Source organism: Bison bison, unplaced genomic scaffold (assembly GCF_000754665.1).
Source record: "Bison bison bison isolate TAMUID 2011002044 unplaced genomic scaffold, Bison_UMD1.0 scf7180017864212, whole genome shotgun sequence".
NCBI lineage: Eukaryota > Metazoa > Chordata > Mammalia > Artiodactyla > Bovidae > Bison > Bison bison.
This window is the reverse complement of record NW_011494784.1, coordinates 3,446,115-3,471,094: the sequence shown is the minus strand read 5'-3', so window position 1 is coordinate 3,471,094 and position 24,980 is coordinate 3,446,115. Positions and strand designations below refer to the sequence as shown.

Sequence of the window (24,980 nt, the reverse complement as noted above, 5' to 3'; positions counted from 1 at the left end):
CAATTTGGTGATAATGTATGTTGTTACTTCTCTGTTGCTTCTATTTCTTTTAATGACTACATAATTGAAACTAAGTCAAATAATCCCCTATTAAAATATTAAAATTGTTCATTGTGTGTGCAATGAGTGGTTGCTTTTGTTAACTAATCCTTCTAACTGAAAATGAGGTAAAACTTTCAGCAAAATGATCATGTTCATCCTTTTGCTATTCATTGTAATTATCGTTACTTTCATAGAAATTTTTTGATTTAATTTTAAATTTATGTACTGGCTTATCAGTTTGTGTGCAAAATGGCTGCCCTGGTTTTTTTCCTGATAGCTCAGTTGATAAAGAATCCACCTGCAATGCAGGATACCCTGGTTTGATTCCTGGGTTGGAAAGATCTGCTGGAGAAGGGAAAGGCTACCCACTCCAGTATTCATGGGCTTCCCTGTTGGCTCAGCTGGTAAAGAATCCACCTGCAATGCAGGAGACCTGGGTTTCTGGTTTCCTGGAGAAGGGAAAGGCTACCCACTCCAGTATTCTGACCTAGAGAATTCCATAGACTGTATAGTCCATGGGATCACAGAGTCAGACACGACTGAGAAGCTATCACTTTACTTTCCAACTGTGATTTTCTCTTACCTATAGATTATTTCTTTTCTATTTGGAGAAGACCTTAATATTTCCTTTAGGATAGGTTTGAAAGTGAAAGTGAAGTCGCTCAGTCGTGTCCGACTCTTTGTGACCCCGTGGACTGTAGCCTACCAGGCTCCTCCATCCATGGGATTTTCCAGGCAAGGATACTGGAGTGGGTTGCCATTTCCTTCTCCAGAAGATCTTCCCCACCCAGGGATTGAAACTGGGTCTCCCACATTGTAGGCAGACACTTTACTGTCTAAGCCACCAGGGAAGTCCTAGGATAGGTTTAGTATTGTTGTATTCTTTTGATTTTTATCTGAGAAATTCTTTATCTCTCTATTCTAAATGGTAATCTTGCTGGGTAGAGTATCCTAGGTTGCAGGTTTTTCCCTTTCAGGACTTTGACTATATCTTGCCACTCCCTCCTAGCCTGCAACATTTCTGTAGAGAAATGAGCTGATAGCCTTATGGGGGTTTTCTTGTCATTAACTCTGATTTTCTCTTGTTGCTTTTAGAATCCTCTCTTTAAATTTTGCCATTTTTATTATAATATGTTTTGGTGTAGATCCGTTTGGGTTTTTTCGTATTTTGAATTCTCTGTGCTTCCTGTACCTTGATACCTGTTTCCTTTACGTTTGGGAAGTTTTCTGCCATAATTTCTTAAAATGCATTTTCTATCCCCTTTTCTTTTTCTTCCCCTTCTGGAATCCCTATCATGTTTACATTGGCATGTTTTATACTATCCCATATATCTCTTATATTGTTTCTAGTTTTTTTTTTTTTTTTTTCTGTCTGCTGTCCTGATAGGATAATGGAAATAATCCAGTCTTCCAGATCACTTATTCATTCTTCTGTTCATTTCCATTAGCTCAGCTTTCATCTCTGTAAATGAATTTTTGTAATTTTTCTGTATAGTCTCTAGTTCCTTTTTACAGCATTCTGCATTTCTGTCAACAGCCTTTCTTAGCTCCTTCAGTTTTTTCATTATCTCCTTTCAAAACCTGGTGTCTGTTAGGCTGAAGAGGCCCGTTTCATTTTCTTCTGGGGGAGTTCTCTTGGTCTTTTAACTGGGAGTGGTTCCTCTCTTCTTCTTTGTCCTTCTCTTACCTTGTGAGTTTAGAAGAAAGAATGACCTATGTGGTCTTGGAGGGCTGTGTGGGGGAGTTCATGTGTAGCTTGTGTGGGTTTAACGTATTTGGTGCAGGGGCTGCTTTAGTACTGGTGCCTGTTGCCTCGTTCCTCAGCGTGTGCTCGTCGTCATTCTCTTGATATAGGGTCTGCCCAGTCCTGGGGTTCTTGGCAGTGGTGGCGGCTCAGACGTGCCCCCGCAGGGCACATGATGGGAGAAGAGCTGGCTCACAACCACTCCGTGGGCTGGGTGTCTCTTCCAAGATTCAGCCTTCTTGACAGAATGTTGAATTTTTCCTTCAAGGAATACTACTTACTTCTGAGCCCTTAGGTCTGCTCCACATTCTTTTTCTCCTTTTTCCATCAAGTTGCAGATCATGTTCCAAACTTGAGGGAAAATAAAAACTACAGCCGTAACCCCTCCCCATTGCTCTAAAGCTAAGTCAAAAGCCCCTTCTCCCTCATAGAGAAGTGCTGCCTGTGTTTGAATAAAAAACTGCTTAAGGAGCAAGCGTATCCACTTCAAAATTTTTGCTGCTTTTGAAAAAAAAAACAAAACAACTCTTGTTCCTTTAAAGTTGGGTTTTCTTTTTTCTTAGGTTGGATAGAAACAAATTTCACTGTCATACTGTGGTGTGACACTCTCATTCTGATAAATTATCCAGGGCTCAGAAATAAAGCAAAAAATTCCTGCAGTCCTTACCAGAGCTATAATAGAGCACTCTCTAAAAAGAGGTGTGCCTGAGGATTACTGGATTCTCTAGGGAGTGTGCCTTATCTGTTCACTAATGACATTTGATTAGAGCCCACATTCTGTGAAGTTACATGTTAATTTATAAATTTTTGTTTGATAAAAGTTGCAAGTGAGTTCTGCCCATTTGAAAAAATAACCCTCCAAAATTCTAATTGTATTCCCATGTATGAAATTTATTCAGTTTTTTCTCTAACTCAGCAAATGGAGTTCATTTGCCTTTCCTGGTGGACTGTGATACCTGATAGTCTTTGAACCCACTTATCACCTTTAGGTTCCTTTATTGATGGGTTAAATAACTCTCTGATAAATTTCCAGTGTCTATTTACACCTTACTGATATAAAAGTCTGTTTCCTTTGCTTAATGTGCAGAAAAAAACAGGCCTGGCTGCTATCCTTGTAAGGTTGGCCCATGGCTGACATTTGGAAAGTTGGATTTCATGAAGTTTCCCACTACCCTGACTAGAGTGGCTCATGGTGCCTAAACTGTTCGTAGAAACAATATGGTTTGTATTGAATACCTGCTTTCCTTTGCAGAGTCTGGAATTTTGGTATGGTACAGGCACAGGGTGCCTTCATGTTTTTGTTCAGTCATTAAGTCAGGTCTGACTCTTTTGAGACCCCATGGACTGTAGCCCGCCAGGCAACTCTGTCCATGGGATTTCCCAGCTAAGAATACTAGAGTGGATTGCCAGGGGATCTTCACAACCCAGGGATTGGACCCATGTCTCCTGCATTGGCAAGTGGGTTCTTTACCACTGAGCCATCAGAGGAGCTTTCATGACCAGATCCCAGTTACACCTCTGGGTGCTGAAACTCTAGGGAGGTTCCCTGGTAGCTGACATTCACACATAATCACAGATTTTTGATGGGGATGGGATGTATCCTGTGTCACTCCATTGGAAGAAAACTCTTGGAAGCTTGCACCTGGTTTCCTCCAGACTGTCCCGCATGCCTTTCCCCTTTGCTGATTCTACTTTGTATCTCTTTACTATAGTAAGTTATAACCATGAGTTCTTGAGTATAATTATATACTGAGTCTTGTGGGTCCTCCTAGCAAGTCAGTGAACCTGAGGGTGAGGCAGAGCACCCCTTGAAGGAGTTAGTTACAGGCATTTTTACACAAAATATTTTTTGCAAAATTTTCTAAAATTCATTTTTACAAAATATTCTAGTGTTCTCCTAAAAACTGACTAGCTCTTTTTTGATATTAAGAAAGGCCTAGATTTCATGAGGACTATCCCTCCCAAGGTCGTTCAAGTGAAAACCTTATATTTCCTCTCTAAAAACCAAATTTGGGAATCAACTCACTGGTGTCCTGATATGATCCATCAGGGCAGTGAGTGACACAGCTGTTGGTTTCTTCATTCAGGAAGTATCCATATTTACAGGACAGGCACTGGTCCCCGTGGCTTCCAAAGCAGGAGTCGCAGTTGGGGGCACACTTTCTGCATCGCTTCTTGTCAGCGTGATAGTGGCCAGGAGGGCAGCTGGAGACACAGATTCTGCGTTGTGGGATGATAAAGAAGAGCAGTGTCACCAGAGATTCAGTCCTGAGTGAGTAAGGTGCTGAGCACACAGCTGTCCTCATTCTCAAAATCCTTTTTAAACTGTGATGGTAATACCACATCCAAAGGGCCAAATTCTGTTGGTTAAAGCCTTCTCGTATGTAGGGTGCTGACATAGCACTGCAGTTACATAATACCAAGTCCACCAAGCAAGGAATGTCTTGGTCCAAACCATCTTCCAGTTCGGGTCTAGCTCTTTAAAGGGGATGATGGTTAGAAACTGAGTCTCAACAGGAAGGTTGTCTGTTGGGTTGAAGAGAAGACATGTGAACCATAATTTTATGCAAAAATCCCTATATAAAGGATTAGTTTCTATTGTTGTGTATTGTTATATGAATTCTGGGATGTGTATGCTATTGTCTAAATTAATATATTTAGGGAGTTCCCTACTGGCTTAGTGGTTAGGATTCTGGGCTTTCACTGATGCGCCTTGGGTTCAGTCCCTGGTTGGGGTACTGAGATCCTGCAAGCTGTGTGGCATAGCCAAGAAAAAAAAATGTATTTGAAAATTTAATGCTGTTTATGATAAAAAAAAAAAAAAAAAACTTCTTTGTTTGCCCATAACTGAAGATCTGGGCTTTATTTATTCATTTAACAAGTACTTGCTGCTGCTGCTAAGTCGCTTCAGTCGTGTCTGACTCTGTGCGACCCCATAGATGGCAGCCCACCAGGCTCCCCCGTCTCTGGGATTCTCCAGGCAAGAACACTGGAGTGGGTTGCCATTGCCTTCTCCAATGCATGAAAGTGAAAAGTGAAAGTGAAGTCGCTCAGTCATGTCCGACTCTTAGCGACCCCATGGACTGCAGCCTACCAGGCTCCTCCGTCCGTGGGATTTTCCAGGCAAGAGTACTGGAGTGGGGTGCCATTGCCTTCTCCAACAAGTACTTACTGAGTACTAATTAAATGTCAGGCATTTGCCAGTCTAGGAGATAATGAGAGGGGCTGGGGTAGCCAAGGACTTTTCCTTTTAAGAAATTTATTTTTAATTAAAAATTCTTTTTAAATTTAATTTTTGCTTTATATTCCCTTTAAGGAACTGAAATTCCAGCATGGATGTGACAGGAATAGGACCCTCCTGGGTGACTGGAGTGTGGATACCAGGTCGGCTTCCTAGAGTGAGTTTCCTTCTGAAACAGGAGGGAGAGGTGTTAGGGATGTGGGAAACAGCCTGGAAGAACACGGCTTCTGATGAGCAGTGTGTTCCACAGCCTTCCCTGTGGATACATATCCGCTCGAGGCAGAAGCCAGGGGCTCAGAAGCATGGGTTCAAGCAGGCCCACCTTACTGTCCAGAGCAGAGTAGTGAGGATGCACAGGGACCAGTAGCTTTGCCACATGGAAAGCTTACACTTTGAGGAATTCAGAAAATCATCCATTTCCTGGAGGGAAAGTGCAGCTGTGGGGCATCAAACATCAGTGGGATGGAAAGGTCTAGAAGGGCAGATCAGGCATGTGCATAACTAGTCCCTCCCCATCATCCTTTGAAATGTGAGAAAAGACCTCTGCAGTTTCCTAGCCTAGATCAAAATTGGGTTGTTTTGTAATTCAGTATCAGTTTGTAGATCAAAAAATTGTAGATCAAAATCGGGTGTTTTTTAATTCAGTATCAGTTTCACTATTCAAATGATGCAGCGAGGTGTAGGGGCCTGTGCAGCAGCATCTGGACTTTGGTTCTGGTGGGAGACCATGGAACACCCTGCCGCTGGTGAACTGTGGGAGCTCCCAGGAACTACCACCAGGGAGCGCGCTTCAGGTATCCTGATGGGGCATCTCTCTTACCTGGTGTTATTTTTCAGCTTGTAGTAGTAGTGCAAACAGTCATTGCAGTGGTCGGGTCCTGGCCCATCACAGCCCACCTCACTGCACTCGGGGTCACAGGGGCCTCCAAAAGAAATCAGAATAACACTTGGAAAAAGTGATTTTAAGCAAGTAAGTGTTAACTTGAATTTGGGATAAAAATAGGCTTTTTCTCCCCCTTATGCAGTGAGAGTTTTCCTTAAGAGTTTCTAATGCAGTGAGATGGAATAATGTTTAATGTGGCTATAAGCCGAGATAAATTCTTGCTTTTATGGGGGGGGGAAACCTCAATTACCTAAGTATCAAGCATGTAACTCCTAGTCAGGACCTTGTCTTCAAAGTACATGTATAGTTGCTTTGTGGGAAATGACAACCCAGAATTCAAAGAAAAAAAACCACTGCAGCAACTTAAAAAAAAAAAAACAACAACTGATTGCAATTAAATATGCATAATAATTAAAATGCTGGATTTATAGAAAAATGAGAATTTTATGCTGTTAGCAGAAAAGAAAAGAGGGCTGTTATTCAATGTCCTGACCAGACTGCCTCTCTCATACAAGGTCATTAAAGCCACTGAGTACCTCTGAGATTCTAGAGCCAGAAAGAAACATCATTATGGGGTCTGGCACAATTTTATCAGCATCTCGTCTTGGATTACAAAGCAGGTACTTCAGGCACAGATAATAGATTTAAAATTGCATCCTACCCATAGGCCAATGGGCAACTCAACAAAAGAAAACTATACATAAGTTTTAAAAGATGCAAGCAAGCTTAAAGAATTCCAGACCAAGGATGAATGTTCCTCATCTCTCTTGCTGTATATTCTTTGGTGAAGAACTAGAAAGAATGCACAGGCAGGAAAAAAAATGCTAAAAAGAGCTATTTTGTGATTGATGAAAAGAGATTTTCTAATGACATGGGCTAGTTATAGATAACTTATTTCTTTGACTCCTTTTTTTTGTTTTCTGTAGTTTGAGACATTTGGTCTCATAATCTTCAAGCTATTTCCCAATGAAAACTCATGATTTTAACCAGCGATTTACATGGTACATGAAATGCACAAAAAGTCAATCAAGGGTACCAGAATTGTCTTGAGCCACACTTATTTTAATCAAAAGGTCTTACTTTTGTTGAAATTTGTTTTCCTTTAGTCACTGTAGGACTATGTTCTACAGTTACTAAATTGAAACATAAAATGGTAGAAGTAGGGGAGGAATGACCTGGAGAAAAATCTAGTAGCCATACACCCTCATTTTACAGATAAAAATGATTTTCCAAGAGTTATAGTGGCTTTTTTTGTTTATCTCCCTAGGAGAGTTGGGGTCAACAGAGGTCCTGCTTCTTAGTTCAGGTCTCCGACTTAGGGGTAAGTCATGACCTTTGGCTCTGAATAGAAATGAGTCATTTTAAAATGCTACAGACTTGATGTATATTTCTGCTTAATCATAAGAGTCATTTGACACTGTTTATCTCTATTTTCCCAAAAGCCTTAAAATTGATCTTGAAATTAAGTTCCACAGCTATTGCAACTTGCAACATTTTAGCTGACTACTGCAGTCCATGAGGAGAGAGTGCTTCTGCTGCCTAAGAGTTGAAGTTCAGCCAGCTGTGGGTCCCACCGTGCCTGGAATTCAATGAAACAGTACAGGGACCTGGTTATGAGAATGCCATCTGACCCTCTCAAAGGCTGACTTCTTAATGAAAGTGAAAATCACAGCTCCAAAGAAAAGGAGTTATTGGGTGGCCCTAAATTTTCACCAGATGATTACTACAATTAAAAAAAAAACCAAAAACCCCAAACCATTTATTCTTGATATGTGCCAAAGGACTCTGTATGGCAGGGTCACATGCTGTGCTGTTTCTTTCATAATCCTAAACTATCCCAGATGCAGTTTAGCATTTTAGGTTGCTGGGTCATAATGAAATAATTGTCTTTGTTTTCTCACAAGTGCCAATGTGGACATTTTGGAGATGCAGTGAGAAAAACCACAAAATGTATATAACTGTTTAGAATTTTAAGATTACCAAAAATTGAATGGGAAACATACCATAAGACACATAGTAATATATTATTATTATGCTCCATTTATGTTTTTAAATATAGAAGACAAAATAAATGGTTTGCTGGTTGTAACATGAACAGTAATATTATAAACGCAAAGCAAAAGTTGAACACAATCTAGCTCTGGTTAGTTCAATTGGTCTGAATTCTCTATTGACACTGGGATACTACCTGTTCAGAATAAAAGGAACCAAATGCATATTTCAAATACTCTGTTAAAGTGATTAATGAAAAAGAATCTCAGAGAGCTTAGCTGCAGGAAGACAAGATGGTTCCAGTCTAAAGGTACAATCAACTGCTATTTAAAAACAGTTCTTCATTAGGGAAAGCCTTTTTTGTTAAGTGTTATATCCCAGAAGAACTGCATGCTGCTGGAAGTGGTAAACAATACAATAAGACAGGACTCAGAAACGCACTGGGAAAGAGACAAGATAATTTGCAGAGGATATGGCTGTAGTACCTAACTGCTCCAGAAAATCAACTCTAAAATACACAAATAAAGGTAAGTGAAATGGTCAGATGTAAGATAAACATACACTAGCCAATAGATATCTCTGATACCAGAATACAGTAGTTAGAAAATATGGAATATTTTCCATTACAGTAGTAACTAGACCCAAAATATGTAGAAATAATACTACCAAGAAAAACACTTCATAAAATTAAAGGATTTCAGTAAAAAAGTCTGTTTTGGATGGAAAGACTGTAAATTGTAAAAAGAATTCTTCCCATGAGATTGCATGTAAATTCAAACTAAATTTCAATGAGATTTTTAAAGAGGGACTTAAGAATTGCTATGAGAGTAAGTAGATATTCAGCATATTAAAATATAGCGTGGGTGCTACTGGATTAAGTATTATTAGATTGATAAACCAGAAAAAGTGGTACCAGAAGAGACCCTGGTATAAGAAATTACTGTGCTGTTATAAAGGAAACAGTAAAAGTAGGGATGACAACTCAGTCATTAGTCTGTTTGGAGGATAAAGACAGAACTTCACTTTACACTGTATATTATAAATGAAAGTAAGTTCTAGATGAGTTAATGGCCAAATGTAAAACCAGATTATAAAAATATGGATATTTATTTTTAAAGAATAAACATTCTGTATAAAAGAAATTATAAATGTTATATGAAACTATAAACTGCCCTCCAAACAAAAACTGCATCTTGGAAGCAGGTGATAACAGAGAAATGGTTTTCAGCAAATATGAGACAATGTGAGAGTCAATAGCATACAAAGAGTTTTTATAAATAAGAAAAATGCTGCCACTTTGAGTTGAAAAGTGAGTAAAAGACAATTCAGAGAACTACAAAGGAAAAAATGGTTTGCTTTACTAAATATTTAGATTTACTAGGAGTCAGAGCTATAAAAATTTAAATCTGTTCTTTTGCTTTTTTCTTTCCACTCAAGGCTGGCAGGAATGAGGGCAGTAACATTCGTGCACTGGTCATGGTGTAGACTGGTACATGTTGTCTGGAAAGCAACATATCCAAGCCCTAAAACTGACGATTCCCTTTGATGCAGTAATTCTTAGAACTCTATTCTAAAGAAACAGTCAAAGATGATATAGTCAAAAACTGATAATGATATTCATTGAGCTCTTATTTAAAATAGTGTAAAATGTAAAGCAAACTACATATCTCAGATTATGGATTAAATATAATACAATCACAGGATGGACGATTATGGTGTCTTTTAAATATGTGTTCTAAGGATATTTGACAACAGGGAAATATGCTCTTAATAATACCTTTAATGGGAAAAAAGGATATGAATGTTCTATATACAGTGTGATTTTAGTTTTGAAGAAAAAAACATTGATATTTGAATATATGAATGTACACATACAAATATGTTTAAGGGATAGAAAGGAAGATGGATTAAAATAGATCACAATATGAGTAGAAGTGTGTCTCCTTGGGGGAATGACGCGTGAGTTTTTTTTCCTCAGCCTGCCTTCTCACTGGAAGCCAGCTCACCTGCATAATCCTCCGTCCCGTAGTCGTCGGTCGGGTCTTCGACTCGGCTATACCGGACACGTTCCACTTTAGGGAACTCGTTGGTGGGTGAGTATGGCTGCACAGAGGTGCCGTAGAGGACCAGAGACCATTCTTTCAATTTACCTTGGGAAACAATAATAAAAGTATGTCATGAGCAAACATTCTCTCTTGAGCTTTACAATTTCTTTCATTCCTTCTAACTGAAGAAAAAGCGGTAGAAAAATAGAACTGCGGGAAACAGATTCATATGAATCACTGCATCACACACAGGGCTAGAAATGCATTTTCCACTGCTTGCAGAATTAACTATTGAATAAGTCACGTACCATGTATTTCCTGAGTAACAATTGCAGCATACATCCTAATTTAATCAGCTCTTTTTTTGGTAAGAAACAACCATCTCAGATTGCTGGATCAAGGGCTGAATGTCAAATTATGAGTATTTAAGAGAATCCTAGAATCTTACAGAAGGCTTTCTTTTTCTAGGTATAAAGGTCTTATTTACATTTAAAAGCAGGATCGACATTCTCTGACTTGTTTATCAAAAATAAAAAGATTATAACAACTACTTTGTTTCACCCAATTCAAGGGCTCAGTCAGTCTTAAGAATATATCACTATATTAACTGATAGACCTGTGCTGTCCAGTGACAGTCACTCGACCCATTTGGCTGTTTCTGTGTAACTACAATTTAAACCTCAGTTCTTCAGTCAGACCACATTTCAAGTGCTCAGTAACCATATATGACTAGTCGCACTACGGTGGACAGCACAGCTATAGGAAACATTTCCACTGCTGGCAGCATGTTCTACTGGGTGGTACTGTCGGAGCATTTCCCTGCCATGGGCACCTTGGGGCACGAGGGAAGTGCTTTTCCTCCTTTGGATGGCAGGCTCTCAAGGAACATTTGCCTAATCCTTATTTAGTCATTCATTTCTCAGCTTTATAAAACTAAAATCTTTAATGCAAAACATGTTTTGCAGAAAACATGTTTCCCTGACTTACTGTAGTTCTTTTTAATATGAATCTTAAGTAAAAGTGATTAAGACAGACTCATTAAAAACATGGAAATATGCTGGCAGGAAGGCAGGATACTTCCCCCCCATGCCCACACACCTTAGATCTCCTTCTTATCTTGGCATAATACAGAGAATCTAGGTAAGGTTGGAGTTGGGCTCTGTCACAGTCCAGAGAGTGATGAACTTCAGATATCTGGTAATTTATCTGTTAGCATCTATTATCCCCATCAAATTGATGCTTATTTTTTATAAGTACTTACTTTATGCTAAGTACATTTTATTCTATTCAGTGGTCACAAGTGAGAAATAGATATTTTCACTATAAAGATGAGAAGACAGAGGCACAGAGGCTGATAAAGTTCCCCAAAGCAGTAAGAGGACAGACTGATATTAAAACCCATTTGGGGGTTCTGATTTAAGAGTAATATAGGAAGGTCCTGAACTCACTGCTTCTCATACACTCAGTGACTCTACAGCCACACATGGGACAGTTTCCTCCAGAAAAAAAAAAAAAAAAAAAGGCAGCTGAGTGGCCCCAGCTTCTCCCTCAAGGAGTGAAAAGTTTGATCCCTACATTGGGTATCACAACTTTTAAGACCTGCACTTGAGCCCCCAGACCATGTAGCTCTGAAAGCCAGTGGGGCTTGGGTCCACCAAAGAGTTCACCAGCGTGGGCTCTCACCCTTGGGTATTGAACAAAGGCGGTTGACTGCATAGCACCCAGACTTTCTGGGAAATAGGCTTATTTGCTTATCTTAAAGCACTGGCTGAGGGGCAGACATGTAATTTAACATACAGATGAGGACCTACTGAATACTCTCCAAAGATGGAGGCTCATGGGAGCCATCTGTATGTTCTCCCTTGGCCTCTCCATCTTGTTGGTACCAAAAGAAAGGGCTTGTACCCTCAGCTGGCACCCAGGGGACACCTCTAGGTTGCTGGCTCTGCTGGTTGGTGGGGCTTAGGTTCACACATCCTCTAAGACTATGAATAAAATTGATAAACCAATTTATCAATTGGCAGATTCACAAAGAAGAAGAGAGAAAGCCTCAAACCAGAAATTAAAAAGGAGACATCTTAATTAATACAAAATAAGGGCTCATAAGACTACTATCAGCAATTATATACTAACAAACTGGAAGACCTACAAGAAATGAATGAATTCCTAGAAATATATATTCTACTAAGACTGAATCATGAAGAAATTGAAATCTGAATAGACCAATTATTGTAAGGAGATTGAATCAGTAATCAAGAACTTCCTAACAAAGGTATGTCCAGGATTAGACACTTCACTAGTGGATTCTACCGAACAGTTTAATAAAAATTATTACCAATCCTTCTTGTGCATGCATGCAAAGTTGATTTAATCATGTCTAACTCTGTGTGACCCTATGGACTGTAGCCTGCCAATCTCCTCTATCCATGGGATTCACCAGGCAAGAATACTGTTGTGGGTTGCCATGCTCTCCTCCCATGGATCTTCCCAACTCAGGGATCGAACCTGTGTCTCTTAGGTCTCCTGCATTGGCAGGCAAGTTCTTACCACTAGCACCACCTGGGGAGCCCGATCCTTCTCAAATTCTTCCAAAAAATAGGAGAGGAAGGAATACTTCAAAACTCATTTTATGAAGTCAGTATTATTACTCTGATGGGTTTCCAGGGGGCACAGTGGTAAAGAATCTGCCTGCCAAGGGTTTGATCATTGGGTTGGGAAGATTCCCTGGAGTAGAAAATGGCAATCCACTCCAATATTCTTGCCTGAAAAATTCTATGGCCAGAGGAGCCTGAAGGGCTATAGTCCATGTGGTCACAAAGAATAGGATGTGACTGAATTGAGCATACATGTTACTCTGATATCAAAACCAGATGTAAACACAGATGCAAAAATCCTTAACAAAATATTAGCAAACTGAATACATCAGTACCTTAGAAGGATAATACATCATAATCAAATGGTATTTCAGGGATGAAAGCTTGTTTCAACATCTGAGAATCAATCACTCTCATTTTCCACAGTAACAAAATGAAGGCTTAAAACTCATAATTAGCTCAATGGACGCAAAAAAGCATTGACAGAATTCAACATCCATTTATGAAAAAGACTTTCAACAAAGTGGTTATAGAGGGAACATTTGTCAACATAGTAAAGATCAGGAACAAGGATGTAGGCAAGAAAAAGAAAGAAAAGGCATATAAGTTATAAAGGAAGAAGTAAAACATTTGTAGATAACATATTACATATAGAAACCCCTAAAGACGCTACCAAAAAACTTAGAACTAAGCAACAAAGTCAAAGAAGTTTCAAGATACAAAATTAATGTACAAAAATCTGTTGCATTTCTTTATACAAATGATAGATTATCAGAGAAAGCAATCCTATTTACAATTGCATCAAAAGAACACAATACCTAGGAATAAATATAACCAAGAAGGTGAGATATGTGTACATTGGAAACTGTAAGAAATTGATGAAATAAATTGACATGAATAAATGGAAAGATATTCCATGTTCATGAATTATAGGAATATTATAAAAATGTCCCTACTACCTAAAGCAATCTACAGATTCAATGTAATCCTTAGGAAAATTCCAAAGGCATTTTTCACAGAAATAGAACAAAGAATCCTAAAATTTTTATGGACCCCAAAGACCCAAAATAGCCAAAGCAATCTTGAGAAAGAACACAGCTGGAGTTATCATGCTCTCTGATTTCAAACCATATTACAAATAATCAAATAGTAATGGTATTGACATAAAAACAGATGAATGAATGAAACAGAGATGCGCATGTATATAGTCAACAAACGGTGTTAGAAAAACTGGACCGCTAACACCACGCACAAAAACTAACTTGTAATGGCTTAAAGATCTGAATGTAAGACCTGAAACCATAACACTTCTAGAAGAAAACCAGTGGCACACTCCTTGACACTGATCTTGGGAATGGTTTTTGTATTTGACAACAAAAGCAAAGGGAACAAATACAAAAATTAACACATGGAGCGATATCAAACTATAGAGCTTCTGCACAGCAAAGGAAATCATCAATTAAATGAGCATGTAACTTGTGGAAAACATTTGCAAATCATATATCTGATAAGCGGCAAATATCCAAAACATATAAAGATCTCATACAACTCAACAGCAGAAAAGCAATCTGATTAAAACATGGGAAGAGGATCTAAATAAACATTTTTCAAAAGAGTACATACAGATGGCCAGCATGAAGAGGTGCTCAACATCACTAATCATCCAAGAAATGCAAATTAAAACCACAATGAGCTATTATTTTACACCTGTTAGAATGGCTATTATCAAAAAGACAAGAAATAGCAAATATTGGTGAGGAAGTGGAGAAAAGGGAATCTTTATGCCCTGTTGGTGGGAATGTGAATTTTCAGCCATTCTGGAAAAATTATGGCATTTCCTGAAAAAATTAAAAATAGATCTACCATGTGGTCCAGAAATTCCACTTCTGGAAAAAAAAAAAAACACTCTTAAAAGTTATATGTACCCACATGTTCACTGCAGCATTATTTAGATAGCCTAAAAAAGAAGGCAGCCCACATGTCCGATGATGGATGAATGGATACACACACACACACACATAGACACATACTCATATAAATGTATATAGATAATATTTGGCCATAAAAGGGAATCTTTCCACTTGGGAAAACATGAATGGACCTTGCTAAGTGAAGTCAGATAGAAAATGACAGATACTATATGATCTCTGATATGTGGAGTCTTAAAAAATTTTAAAAAGTAGAAGATTGAACACATAGATACACAGAACAGATTGGTGGTTGCTAGAGGCAGGAGGTGTGTATGAGTGGATGTAATAGATGAAGGGGATCAGATGGTACAAACATCCAGTAAAACATTATTAAGTCCTGGGGATATAACGTACAGATTGGTGAGTATATTTAATAATAGTGTACTGTATACAACAAAGTCGTTAAACAGTGTATCTTAAAGGGTCTCATCACAGGAAAAAAATTATGTGAGGTGATGGATGTTTACTAGACTTATTGTGGTTATTGTTTTGTAGTATATACAAATATAAAATTGTACAATTGTACAACTAAAACTAATATGTCAATTACCCCTCAATTAAAAAAAATTCTGTATCCAAATCTTACATTCTTAAACTGTTATATAATTCTGTCTTCCTGGTCGTTTCTAGGAGTATAAGCATATGAAGTTTAAAAATGTATTCTGGGCCACATTCATTGTTTTCTGACATGTGCACTGGGCCAGCAGGCTGGTTTATATTTGGTTTGCCCTCTGCCAGCTTTTCTTTGGACTCACTTGTTAATAACTATGCTAATCATAATTAGGGTGTTATTCAGTCTCAGGATTTCAAGTCGTAGACATTAAGTGCCGTCAAGAAATGAATGACTACCTGAAATTAATGACCTATCTGACTGCCTTTAGGTGGCAATGCAAAAAGAGAACCTCTTTTCCTTATGGCTTCTCTCAAGTGCATAACTGGAGCACATGATACAAAGACATTATGGGAAACCCCATCCATCAGTCACTCGAAAACCTGGTCCATTTAACTTAAGATCATCTTGGATCTAAAAATTTACCCTTGTAAGTGTTTAGAGAGTGCTGACTCATAACTGATTATTTCCCCTGGTGCCATTTCTGAAGTACATCATAAGCCCTCTGGGGACACCCTTGCCGGGCAATTTATCTTTTTATTTTTCACTTATTATGTAATTTTATTTCCTTAGGATCTCTGCCACAATTCACATCAAATGCTGCCATATTTGGGCTGTCAATTTTTTCCTCCCCTACTACTTTTTCCATTTGCTAATTTCTTTTTTTTTTTTTTTTTTCCCCTTCCCAACTTTATTAAAGAAAAAGCAATGATGGTAAGTCTCTAGAGGTTTTGCAGTGGAAATGGCAATATCTTGTGAAGAAATAGCAGTATACATGCAGAATAAGAGAAAATCCATTCTGTTTGCTAACACTCAAATGCAGTCTGCCCAAGGTAAAAATCAAAGATAGATTTAATATGCAATGGAACAAGAATAAGAAAAAAATCCTCCAAAAACCTTATTATGTTTTAATAATTAACAAGTGGGAAGAAATAATAAATAAACTCAAGTTTGGAGCCATATATATATATATAAATATAAATATACATACATATACATATATATACATATATATATGTACATATATTTTGGAAATGATTCAACTATTTAATTGGGCTAGAAGATTCTACATCTGCAATTGAATTACTAAAGAAATCCCGCATTAATTGGAGGACTGTATGCCATAGTAACAATGACAGAAACAGAAAAAAGTGAAAGTCCCTTTTCAAAATTGTGTCTAATCCTGACCTGAAAGGTTACTTGAAGAAAGGATACCTGAAGACTATGTGTTTCTATTAAAGCCTTCTGACCCCAGGTTATATAGCATTAGGGTATCTCTTCTGGCACAAAGGAGCATCTCTTAAGATGACTGGAGGTGACTCCTGTTAAACATTTAAACAGTATAAGGAGAAGTCAATGATACGAAATAGACAACTCTAGATGATCAGAGCTACTGCAGAGACCTTTTAACACAGATAATCACAGTAGGGGGCTTCCCTGGTGGCTCAGAGGTTAAAGCGTCTGCCTGGAATGTAGGAGACCTGGGTTCAATCCCTGGGTTGGGAAGATTCCCTGGAGAAGGAAATGGCAACCCACTCCAGTACTCTTGCCTGGAGAATCCCATGGAGGGAGGAGCCTGGTAGGCTACAGTCCCTGAGGTTGCAAAGAATCGGACATGACTGAGTGACTTCACGACACGACATGACAATCACAATAAACTCTGGATAGACTCTGAACTCCTTGAGGGCAGAGAGAGAGATTAGTAGCCTCACACCCATGAATGCAAACCCCAGGTCTGTCATCAGTGTGCCCCTAGGGGCTGTCTGCTTGTGGGGAGGAGCATTTTATCACTGAGATGCATTAGAATGGTGATATTAAAGAGTTACTTTTATATATAACTGTCTCAAATCCTCAGTAGATAGTGCACCCCTTATGTCTGTAGGCTGCACCTTTCTTGGCACACAACTGCCACATCTAGACAGTGTTTATTTCGCTTAGATCTCCTGAGACGTAAGAGTGACACATGCTGATGGATCTAGTGGGAGCTGCCCTTTGGTCAGGGCAGCCCAGTCCAGCTACCATGCCTGCTATTGCCCCTGAGTGCCTTGGCACAGTGCATCTCCATGGCATGAGCAAGAGGCATGGTTTGAAGAGAAGAGGGAAGGAGAGGGGAAGGTCCTGGGAACTGAGATTAGGACAAGTGAAAGCTTTCCAGTAACTAGGATCTAGTTTATTCAGATGTTTTCTGTCAACCCTGCCTTGTTGACAAAAATCTGGTTTCTGAGTAAGACCTTGGCAATTATTACATATATGGTGGCTGCTGGAGGTGTGCGGGGCTGATATGCTTTCACAAAACTTTTACCCTGATTCATTGTGACCTTGCTACCATGATGGTTTTGATTCCCCTGAGTCTGGGACCACTGTGACAACACAGATGAACCACATCATGGAATAAAGGGAAAGAGATGGCTACACCGTGTGCCCTAAAAATGGACCTCTCAGAATGAGTGACTTCCCCTGACTGGTGGGCAAAAGTGTGGCAAATGTATGCAGCAGGGGGACTTCCTTGGTGGTCCAGTGGCTGACTCTGTGCTCTCAATGCAGGGGGCCTGGATTTGATTCCACGTGCTGCACCTAAAGATCCTGCATACTCCACTAAGATCCAACACAGTAAAATAAATAAGAAATTAAAAACAATTAAAAAAAATGTATGCTTCACTTTTCACTTTACTGTTTGTTTCTTTTGCCCAATACAACCCACAGTATCCAAATGATACATACCATTACAGTTAACTACAGAATGTTTGGGTTAATCTATTCTGATCAAAAGAGGACTTAGAATTGTACACCAGTCCTATAACGGCCCTCAAGCCTTGTTCTTCTGCAGATGGACTAGACAAAGGATTAAGAGGCAACAACTTATTAGATGATGGAAGATGTGGCCACAGCTGGGTGGGAACTGGGGTAGTTATCAAACAAAGAGAGCATTTGTTACTAGGCAAGTACTACTCAGGGCTCCGCCACAGGCAAAAAGTTCAGTCACTCAGTCATGTCTGACTCTATGATCCCATGGACTGCACACGCCAGGCTTCCCTGTCTATCACCAATTCCCAGAGGTTACACAAACTCATGTCCATTGAGTTGGTGATGCCATCCAACCATCTCATCCTCTGTCGTCCCCTTCTCCTCCCGCCTTCAATCTTTCCTAGCATCAGGGTCTATTCAAATAAGTCAGTTCTTAGTATCAGGTAGCCAAAGTATTAGAGTTTCAGCTTCAGCATCAGTCCTTCCAATGAATATTCAGGACTGATTTCCTTTAGGATAAACTGGTTGGATCTCTTTGCAGTCCAGGGGACTCTCTAGAGTCTTCTCCAATACCACAATTCAAAAGCATCAATTCTTTGGTGTTCAGCTTTCTTTATAGTCTAACTCTCACATCCACACATGACTACTGGAAAAACCATAGCTTTGATTACACGGACCTTTGTTGGTAAAGTAATGTCTCTGCTTTTTAGTATGTTGTCTTGGTTGGTCATAGCTTTTCTTCCAAGGAGCAAGAAGCGTCTTTTAATTTCATGGCTGCAGTCATCATCTGCAGTGATTTTGGAGCCCAAGAAAATAAAGTCTCTCACTGTTTCTATTGTTTCCCATCTATTTGCCATGAAGTGATGGGACCAGATGCCATGATCTTAGCTTTCTGAAGGTTGAGTTTTAAGCCATCTTTTTCACTCTCTTCTTTCACTTTTATCAAGAAGCTCTTTAGTTCTTTGCTTTCTGCCATAAGGGTGGTATCATCTGCATATCTGAGGTTATTGATATTTCTTCCGGCAATCTTGAGTCCAGTTTGTGCTTCATCCAGCCTGGCATTTCTCATGATGTACTCTGCATGTAAGTTAAATAAGCAGGATGACAATATACAGCCTTGACGTACTCCTTCCTGATTTGGAACCAGTCTGTTGTTCCATGTCCAGTTCTAACTGTTGCCTCTTGACCTGCTTACAGGTTTTGCAGGAGGCAGGTCAGGTGGTCTAGTATTCCCATCTCTTTAAGAATTTTCCACAGTTTGTTGTGTCCACACAGTCAAAGGCTTTGGTGCAGTCAATAAAACAGAATTTGATGTTTTTCTGGAACTTGCTTGCTTTTTCCATGATCCAGCAGATGTTGGCAATTTGGTCTCTGGTTCCTCTGCCTTTTCTAAAACCAGCTTGAACATCTGGAAGTTCACAGTTCACGTATTGCTGAAGCCTGGCTTGGAGAATTTTGAGCATTACTTTACTAGCATGTGAGATGAGTGCAATTGTGCAGTAATTTGAGCATTCTTTGGCATTGCCTTTCTTTGGGATTGGAATGAAAACTGACCTTTTCCAGTCCTGTGGCCACTGCTGAGTTTTCCAAATTTGCTGGCATATGGAGTGCAGCACTTTCACAGCATCATCTTTTTGGATTTGAAATAGCTCAACTGGGATTCCATCACCTCCACTAGCTTTGTTTGTAGTGATGCTTCCTAAGGCCCACTTGACTTCGCATTACAGGATGTCTGGCTTAAGGTGAGTGATCACACTATTGTGATTATCTGGGTCATGAAGATCTTTTTTGTATAGTTCTTCTGTGTATTCTTACCACCTCTTAATATCTTCTGCTTCTGTTAGGTCCATACCATTTCTGTCCTTTATTGTGCCCATCTTTGCATGAAATGTTCCCTTGGTATCTCTAATTTTCTTGAAGAGATCTCTAGTCTTTTCCAGTCTACTGGTTTCCTCTATTTCTTTGTGTTGATCACTGAGTAAGGCTTTCTTATCTCTCCTTGCTATTCTTTGGAACTCTGCATTCAAATGGGTATATCTTTCCTTTTCTCCTTTGCCTTTTGCTTCTTTTCTTTTCTCAGCTATTTGTAAGGCCTCCTCAGACAACCATTTTGCCTTTTTGCATTTCTTTTTCTTGGGGATGGTCTTGAACACTGCCTCCTGTGCAATGTCACAAACCTTAATCCATAGTTCTTCAGGTACTCTTATCAGATCTAATGCCTTGAATCTATTTGTCACTTCCATCATATAATCATAAGGGATTTGATTTAGGTCATACCTGAATGGCCTAGTGGTTTTCCCTACTTTCTTCAATTTAAGTTTGAATTTTGCAATAAGGAGTTCCTGGTCTGAGCCACAGTCAGCTCCTGGTGGTGTTTTTGCTGACTGTATAGAGCTTCTCCATCTTTGGCTGCAAAGAATATAATCAATCTGATTTTGGTATGACCATCTGGTGATGTCCATGTGTAGAGTCTTCTCTTGTGTTGTTGGAAAAGGGTGTTTGCTATGACCAGTGTGTTCTCTTAGCACAACTCTGTTAGCCTTTGCCCTGCTTCGTTTTGTACTGCAAGGCCAAATTTGCCTGTTACTCCAGGTATCTCTTGACTTCCTACTTTTGCATTCCAGTCCCTGTAATGAAAAGGACATCTTTTTTGGGTGTTAGTTCTAGAAGGTATTGTAGGTCTTCATAGAAATATTCAACTTCAGCTTCTTCAGCATTACTGGTTGGGGCATAGACTTGGATTACTGATACTGAACACAGGGTGCTGCAAAAAACTGTTCAGTCTCCCATCTCACGCTGCATTTGTACTTTTCCTTATTTTATGTTACAAATAAGGTTCATACATTAGCAGGAAGAGGGAAACAGGCCATGTGTGGCAACACAGCCTGAGATGACCTGAAAAGAATTCTGTTGACATCATTACCGTGTTTTACATATCAGGAAAGCTTTCTCTTTACTTAGCTCTTGGTCTCATGCAGGGCAGAGTGCTATCACTCATTTTTTTAGGTGGCAACCAGTTTAGCTGGCATAGGCCAAGCTCAAGGTCTTGTCTGCGCTGAAAATTAAATTTAAAGCAAACTCAGAAAAAAGATATCGAAGGAAACCTGTCTGCTCTTATAACTATGTGATTTAACCCATTGCACGTGGACAAGGCTGGCTTGTTTTTTGATAAAGTAATGGAAGGTGGTTAGAGACATGGCTCATAATTCTGAAATATCAATCAATAGCTGTCATGTTTTATCTTGTCTTTATATTTAAAGGTCTTTTCTTGAATTCTTATCCTAAATTATTACTTTTCTAATGGTAATCTCAAGAATTGGAGTACAGGAGGACAACTCGAGGCATAGAATTACATGATAAAGGATAAGGTTGATATATGAATGGGAAACACATTTATTGGCCAGAATATACACTGTTTTTCTGTACAATAAATCAAATTATAGAAAGAGAGTTCTTACCTGGAGTCTTGAAGTTCCTCAGCTGAGAGGGAGTGTCATAAACTTCCAGGATCCAGTCACCAGCAGCTCGTTCTCCCCAGCAATGAATGGTCATGAATTCCCAATTTTTAAATCCTTCCATGGAATGATCAAAAAGCCTGAGAGAGAGCCATAAAACATTGCTTTTGTGTGTTGTTTAAAATTTAGCGAGGATCCAGTCAAGACTGTGATCAATGACCTCTCTGTATCCATCACATGTTCAGTTCAGCACTGGAGATTGTCTTCATCCTAGGCATCACTGATTAGTAGATCCAAATACACACACACAAGTACATACACACACATAATTATTGGGAAACAGGCATGGGACTTGCCAAGCAGTAACAAATCTGGGAGGGATAATGACGTGGGTATCAGGGAACCAAGGCTAAAACTCTACCCACAAGCCTGGTAGTACCATGAGTTGGAGATGTGGAGCAACTGAAGCTTGCTTACACTGCTGATAGATATGTAAAATGGTGCAGCTGCTCTTAACAACAGTTAGATAGTTCTTACCATATGACTAAGCTATCCCCCCAAGAGGAGTAAAGACATGTGTCCACATAAAGAACTCCACATGAATGTTCACAGCAGCATCATTCATAATGGTCAAAAACTATCAGCAACTCAGGTGTCCATCATCTGGTGAATGGATAAATAAATTATGCTATATTCATACAAGGAAACACTACCTAGTAATACCAATTTGAATGATTAATAACTGCAACAACATGAATGAATTTCAAAGGTAATAAGCTAAGTGGAAAAAGTCAGACACAAAAGATTATGTACTATCTGATTCAATTTCATATGACATTATAGAAAACACTACTTAAACAGAAACAGATCAGTGGTTGCCATGGGCCAGGAGGGAGGAGGCAGGGGCATGATGGAAGTTTTGGGAGTGGAAGAACAGTTTTATATCTTGAAACTAATGTATAGTTATGCAAGTATATATTTATCAAAACTTCCTCAATTATTTACATTGAAAGTGAATTATATGGAAATTACCCCTAAATGAAAAGACCATGCCCATTAATATTATCCAGTTCAGGAAGTCATGCCTGGAACTGCAGCCTAGATTCTGTCCTTCCAGTCTGTCCAATAATTTTCTAAGTTCCTAATTCCCTGTATGAAATCTTTTTCTGCTCGAACCATATCCAGTTACTAGGATATTATCTATCCTTCAGAGCAGATAAATACACAGGTCATGACAACTGGATGTTGATAGCTATTTATGACATTCAGTCAACTCTCCTTGCTTTAATTTCATGTTCACCAAGGAAACTGGTGGCTCTAATGTGAACTTCTGTGTGGCTATTCCCATTGGGGGAAAAATATGCTGTTCTAAAAACAAAAGCACTTTAATCTCATTGTAACTAATACATAACGACTCTGATTTTTTTTTGTATGTGTGTTATATAAATGTGTTTGAGGCTCCCTCTAAAATACCAGCTGGCTTCTCAAACAGAAGGGTTGGATGGTGTAAATAGGGACTGTGTAAGGTAAGTGGCTGACACTTGGAGAAGAACAATAAACAGGAAAATCACCTGTTACAGGTTCCTGAGCTCTTGAAAGAAGAAAAAAGTATTTTAGCAGCATTCTCAGTGTCCCATGTCCAGAAAATTGAGAAGGCTGAGTTAAAGTTGAACAGATCTCTTTAATAGAGAACATTACAGATCTTTGGTGTATTCATATATGTTTTGTGACTTTTTCATATAAGTTTTGAAAATCACTGCCTCCATTCATAATGAAGGAGGCCTTGTCTTTTTTTGTAGAATATCTGTACACTATCTGTAAAAGGCTACTTCTGAACAGAGGGGTGTGGCATTTCAATGAGGACCATGTTGGATTGGGCAGCTTTCCCTCATGCTAACAGAGATGGAAATGGTGGCTCCTTACATGAGTGTCTTTCCATTGTAAATGATCTTCAATAGATCATGGGTGGTACACACATCCAGGAGATCCTACAGTGCATGCACTATCATTGTAGGGCTTGTTTCACAAGTTAACGCTTGAAACTGGACTTGGCCAGGAAGAAATTGCTGGGCCATTAAACAACTGACTTACATATTGAGTCCTTCATGCAAAACCCAGAAAGTGTGTGTTGGCTGCAATGGAGACACAGAGGTAGAGAAGAAGGAATGTTTTCAAATAACCCCTCCTGCCAGAGAGACATTACTGAAGCGAACATGTTGACACAGAAATGGATGGAGGCAGAAAATTGGTCTAGAACCACTTCTCAGCCCTTTTCAGTTCTAATTTAGGTTCCAGTTCATTGAGGCTGTTGTGCCATTTGAGGGCACTGAAACAACAACTTGTCACGGAATACCTTTCCAAGAGTGCTGAACTTAAAAGCAATTCCCAAACAGTTTAGACAGAACACTTGGCTCACTGCCTCAGGTCCAGAAACTACAAAGGAGACTTGAGGCTGCCATCACATGAGGGGCAGTCTTGTTTCCACAACCTCAGCCAACTCTTAATTACTCACGGGTCAGTTATTTGACTGCTGGATTAGCAGACCCTATGTTTTTTCCCTTACACCCTTTCCTCTCCAACTTTGAAAATCATTCCACTGCGATCAATCATTTTAAAATCACATTTGGAATGAAAATTAAATGTAAACTAGTACCCAGAAGAACTATCCATAATTCACTACTCACAAAAGTGTCTTAAAGCCCAAATATAAACGGGCTTTGTCTCTCTGGCTAAATGGTTCCCACCCTGGTCTCTTCATTTTATGCAGGGCTGGAATGCTCATTAATTTCATGTGGACATACAAGTTGAGGAGAGGAATTAAAATGCAGCCAAACACGATCACTGCATTTTGCTAAAAGAGTTGATGAGGAGAGAAATAGACACTGATTGTTGTTGTTTCAACTAGCTGGGCATTGACTTTTCTAATCCCACACTTTTATTTTTATTCCAATTCAATACTTAATCTATTCCCTATCTTTAGTACTGTACTGTTTAAAAACCTTGTGTTGTCTGCATATAACAAAAGGTAATGTAGTTAGCAGATGAGATTCCTGTTGCAAAGAATATACTTGCTCAAACCAAGTGTCAAACCATTGGACACCACTATAGAGATTCTAATTGTGCGGTTGTTTATCAGCTAAGAGGTCCAGTGCTCTGTCTGAATGTCTGTGCTCTGCCAACAGTGAAGAAAACAGACACATGTCAGCATTATTAGTGTGGATCAGATGTTAATAAAGCAAGGCCAGTGTGCTGAAAGCTGGAGTAGATTAACTCCATGCCCGTGTCCATATCTCCTATTGCAGTGAAACCTTGTTCTGTCAATTGACTTCATAATTGTGTGCTCACTGAAATGATATATGCATGCGGTGGCACAAATTATGTAGCCAGTTATTAAAAGGGTGCCCCACAGCCCTATCCCTGTGAGCGGTTTTCAAATAAATTGCTTGGATAAAACCTGGTAGAAAGGACTGCCATTAAATGTAGTACATCCTTTTGAGGGTTACTTAACTCAGGAAATAACTCATATAATTACTGTAAGCTTTTTTCCTCCCCTTTCACTTAAAGAGTCAGTCAAGGTGTCAGGGCTACCACGTGCTTCTATGATGTTATGGCAACTAAATAATAAGACATTTTATAGCTATTGACAGCTATGTGTTATC

General features: G+C 39.1%; 1 protein-coding gene across 1 annotated transcript in view; it reads right to left on the bottom strand.

Moving 5' to 3' along the window:
* The window catches only part of PCSK5 (proprotein convertase subtilisin/kexin type 5), a 610,290-nt gene that overhangs the window by 175,217 nt on the left and 410,093 nt on the right, over nucleotides 1–24,980 (bottom strand). Inside the window, exons 17-20 of the mRNA XM_010844912.1 lie at nucleotides 21,325–21,461; nucleotides 9,909–10,052; nucleotides 5,848–5,950; nucleotides 3,813–4,006 (exon numbers count right to left, since the gene is read on the bottom strand). Coding sequence (XP_010843214.1) covers nucleotides 3,813–4,006; nucleotides 5,848–5,950; nucleotides 9,909–10,052; nucleotides 21,325–21,461 — 578 coding nt within the window. The remainder of the gene's footprint in view (nucleotides 1–3,812; nucleotides 4,007–5,847; nucleotides 5,951–9,908; nucleotides 10,053–21,324; nucleotides 21,462–24,980) is intronic.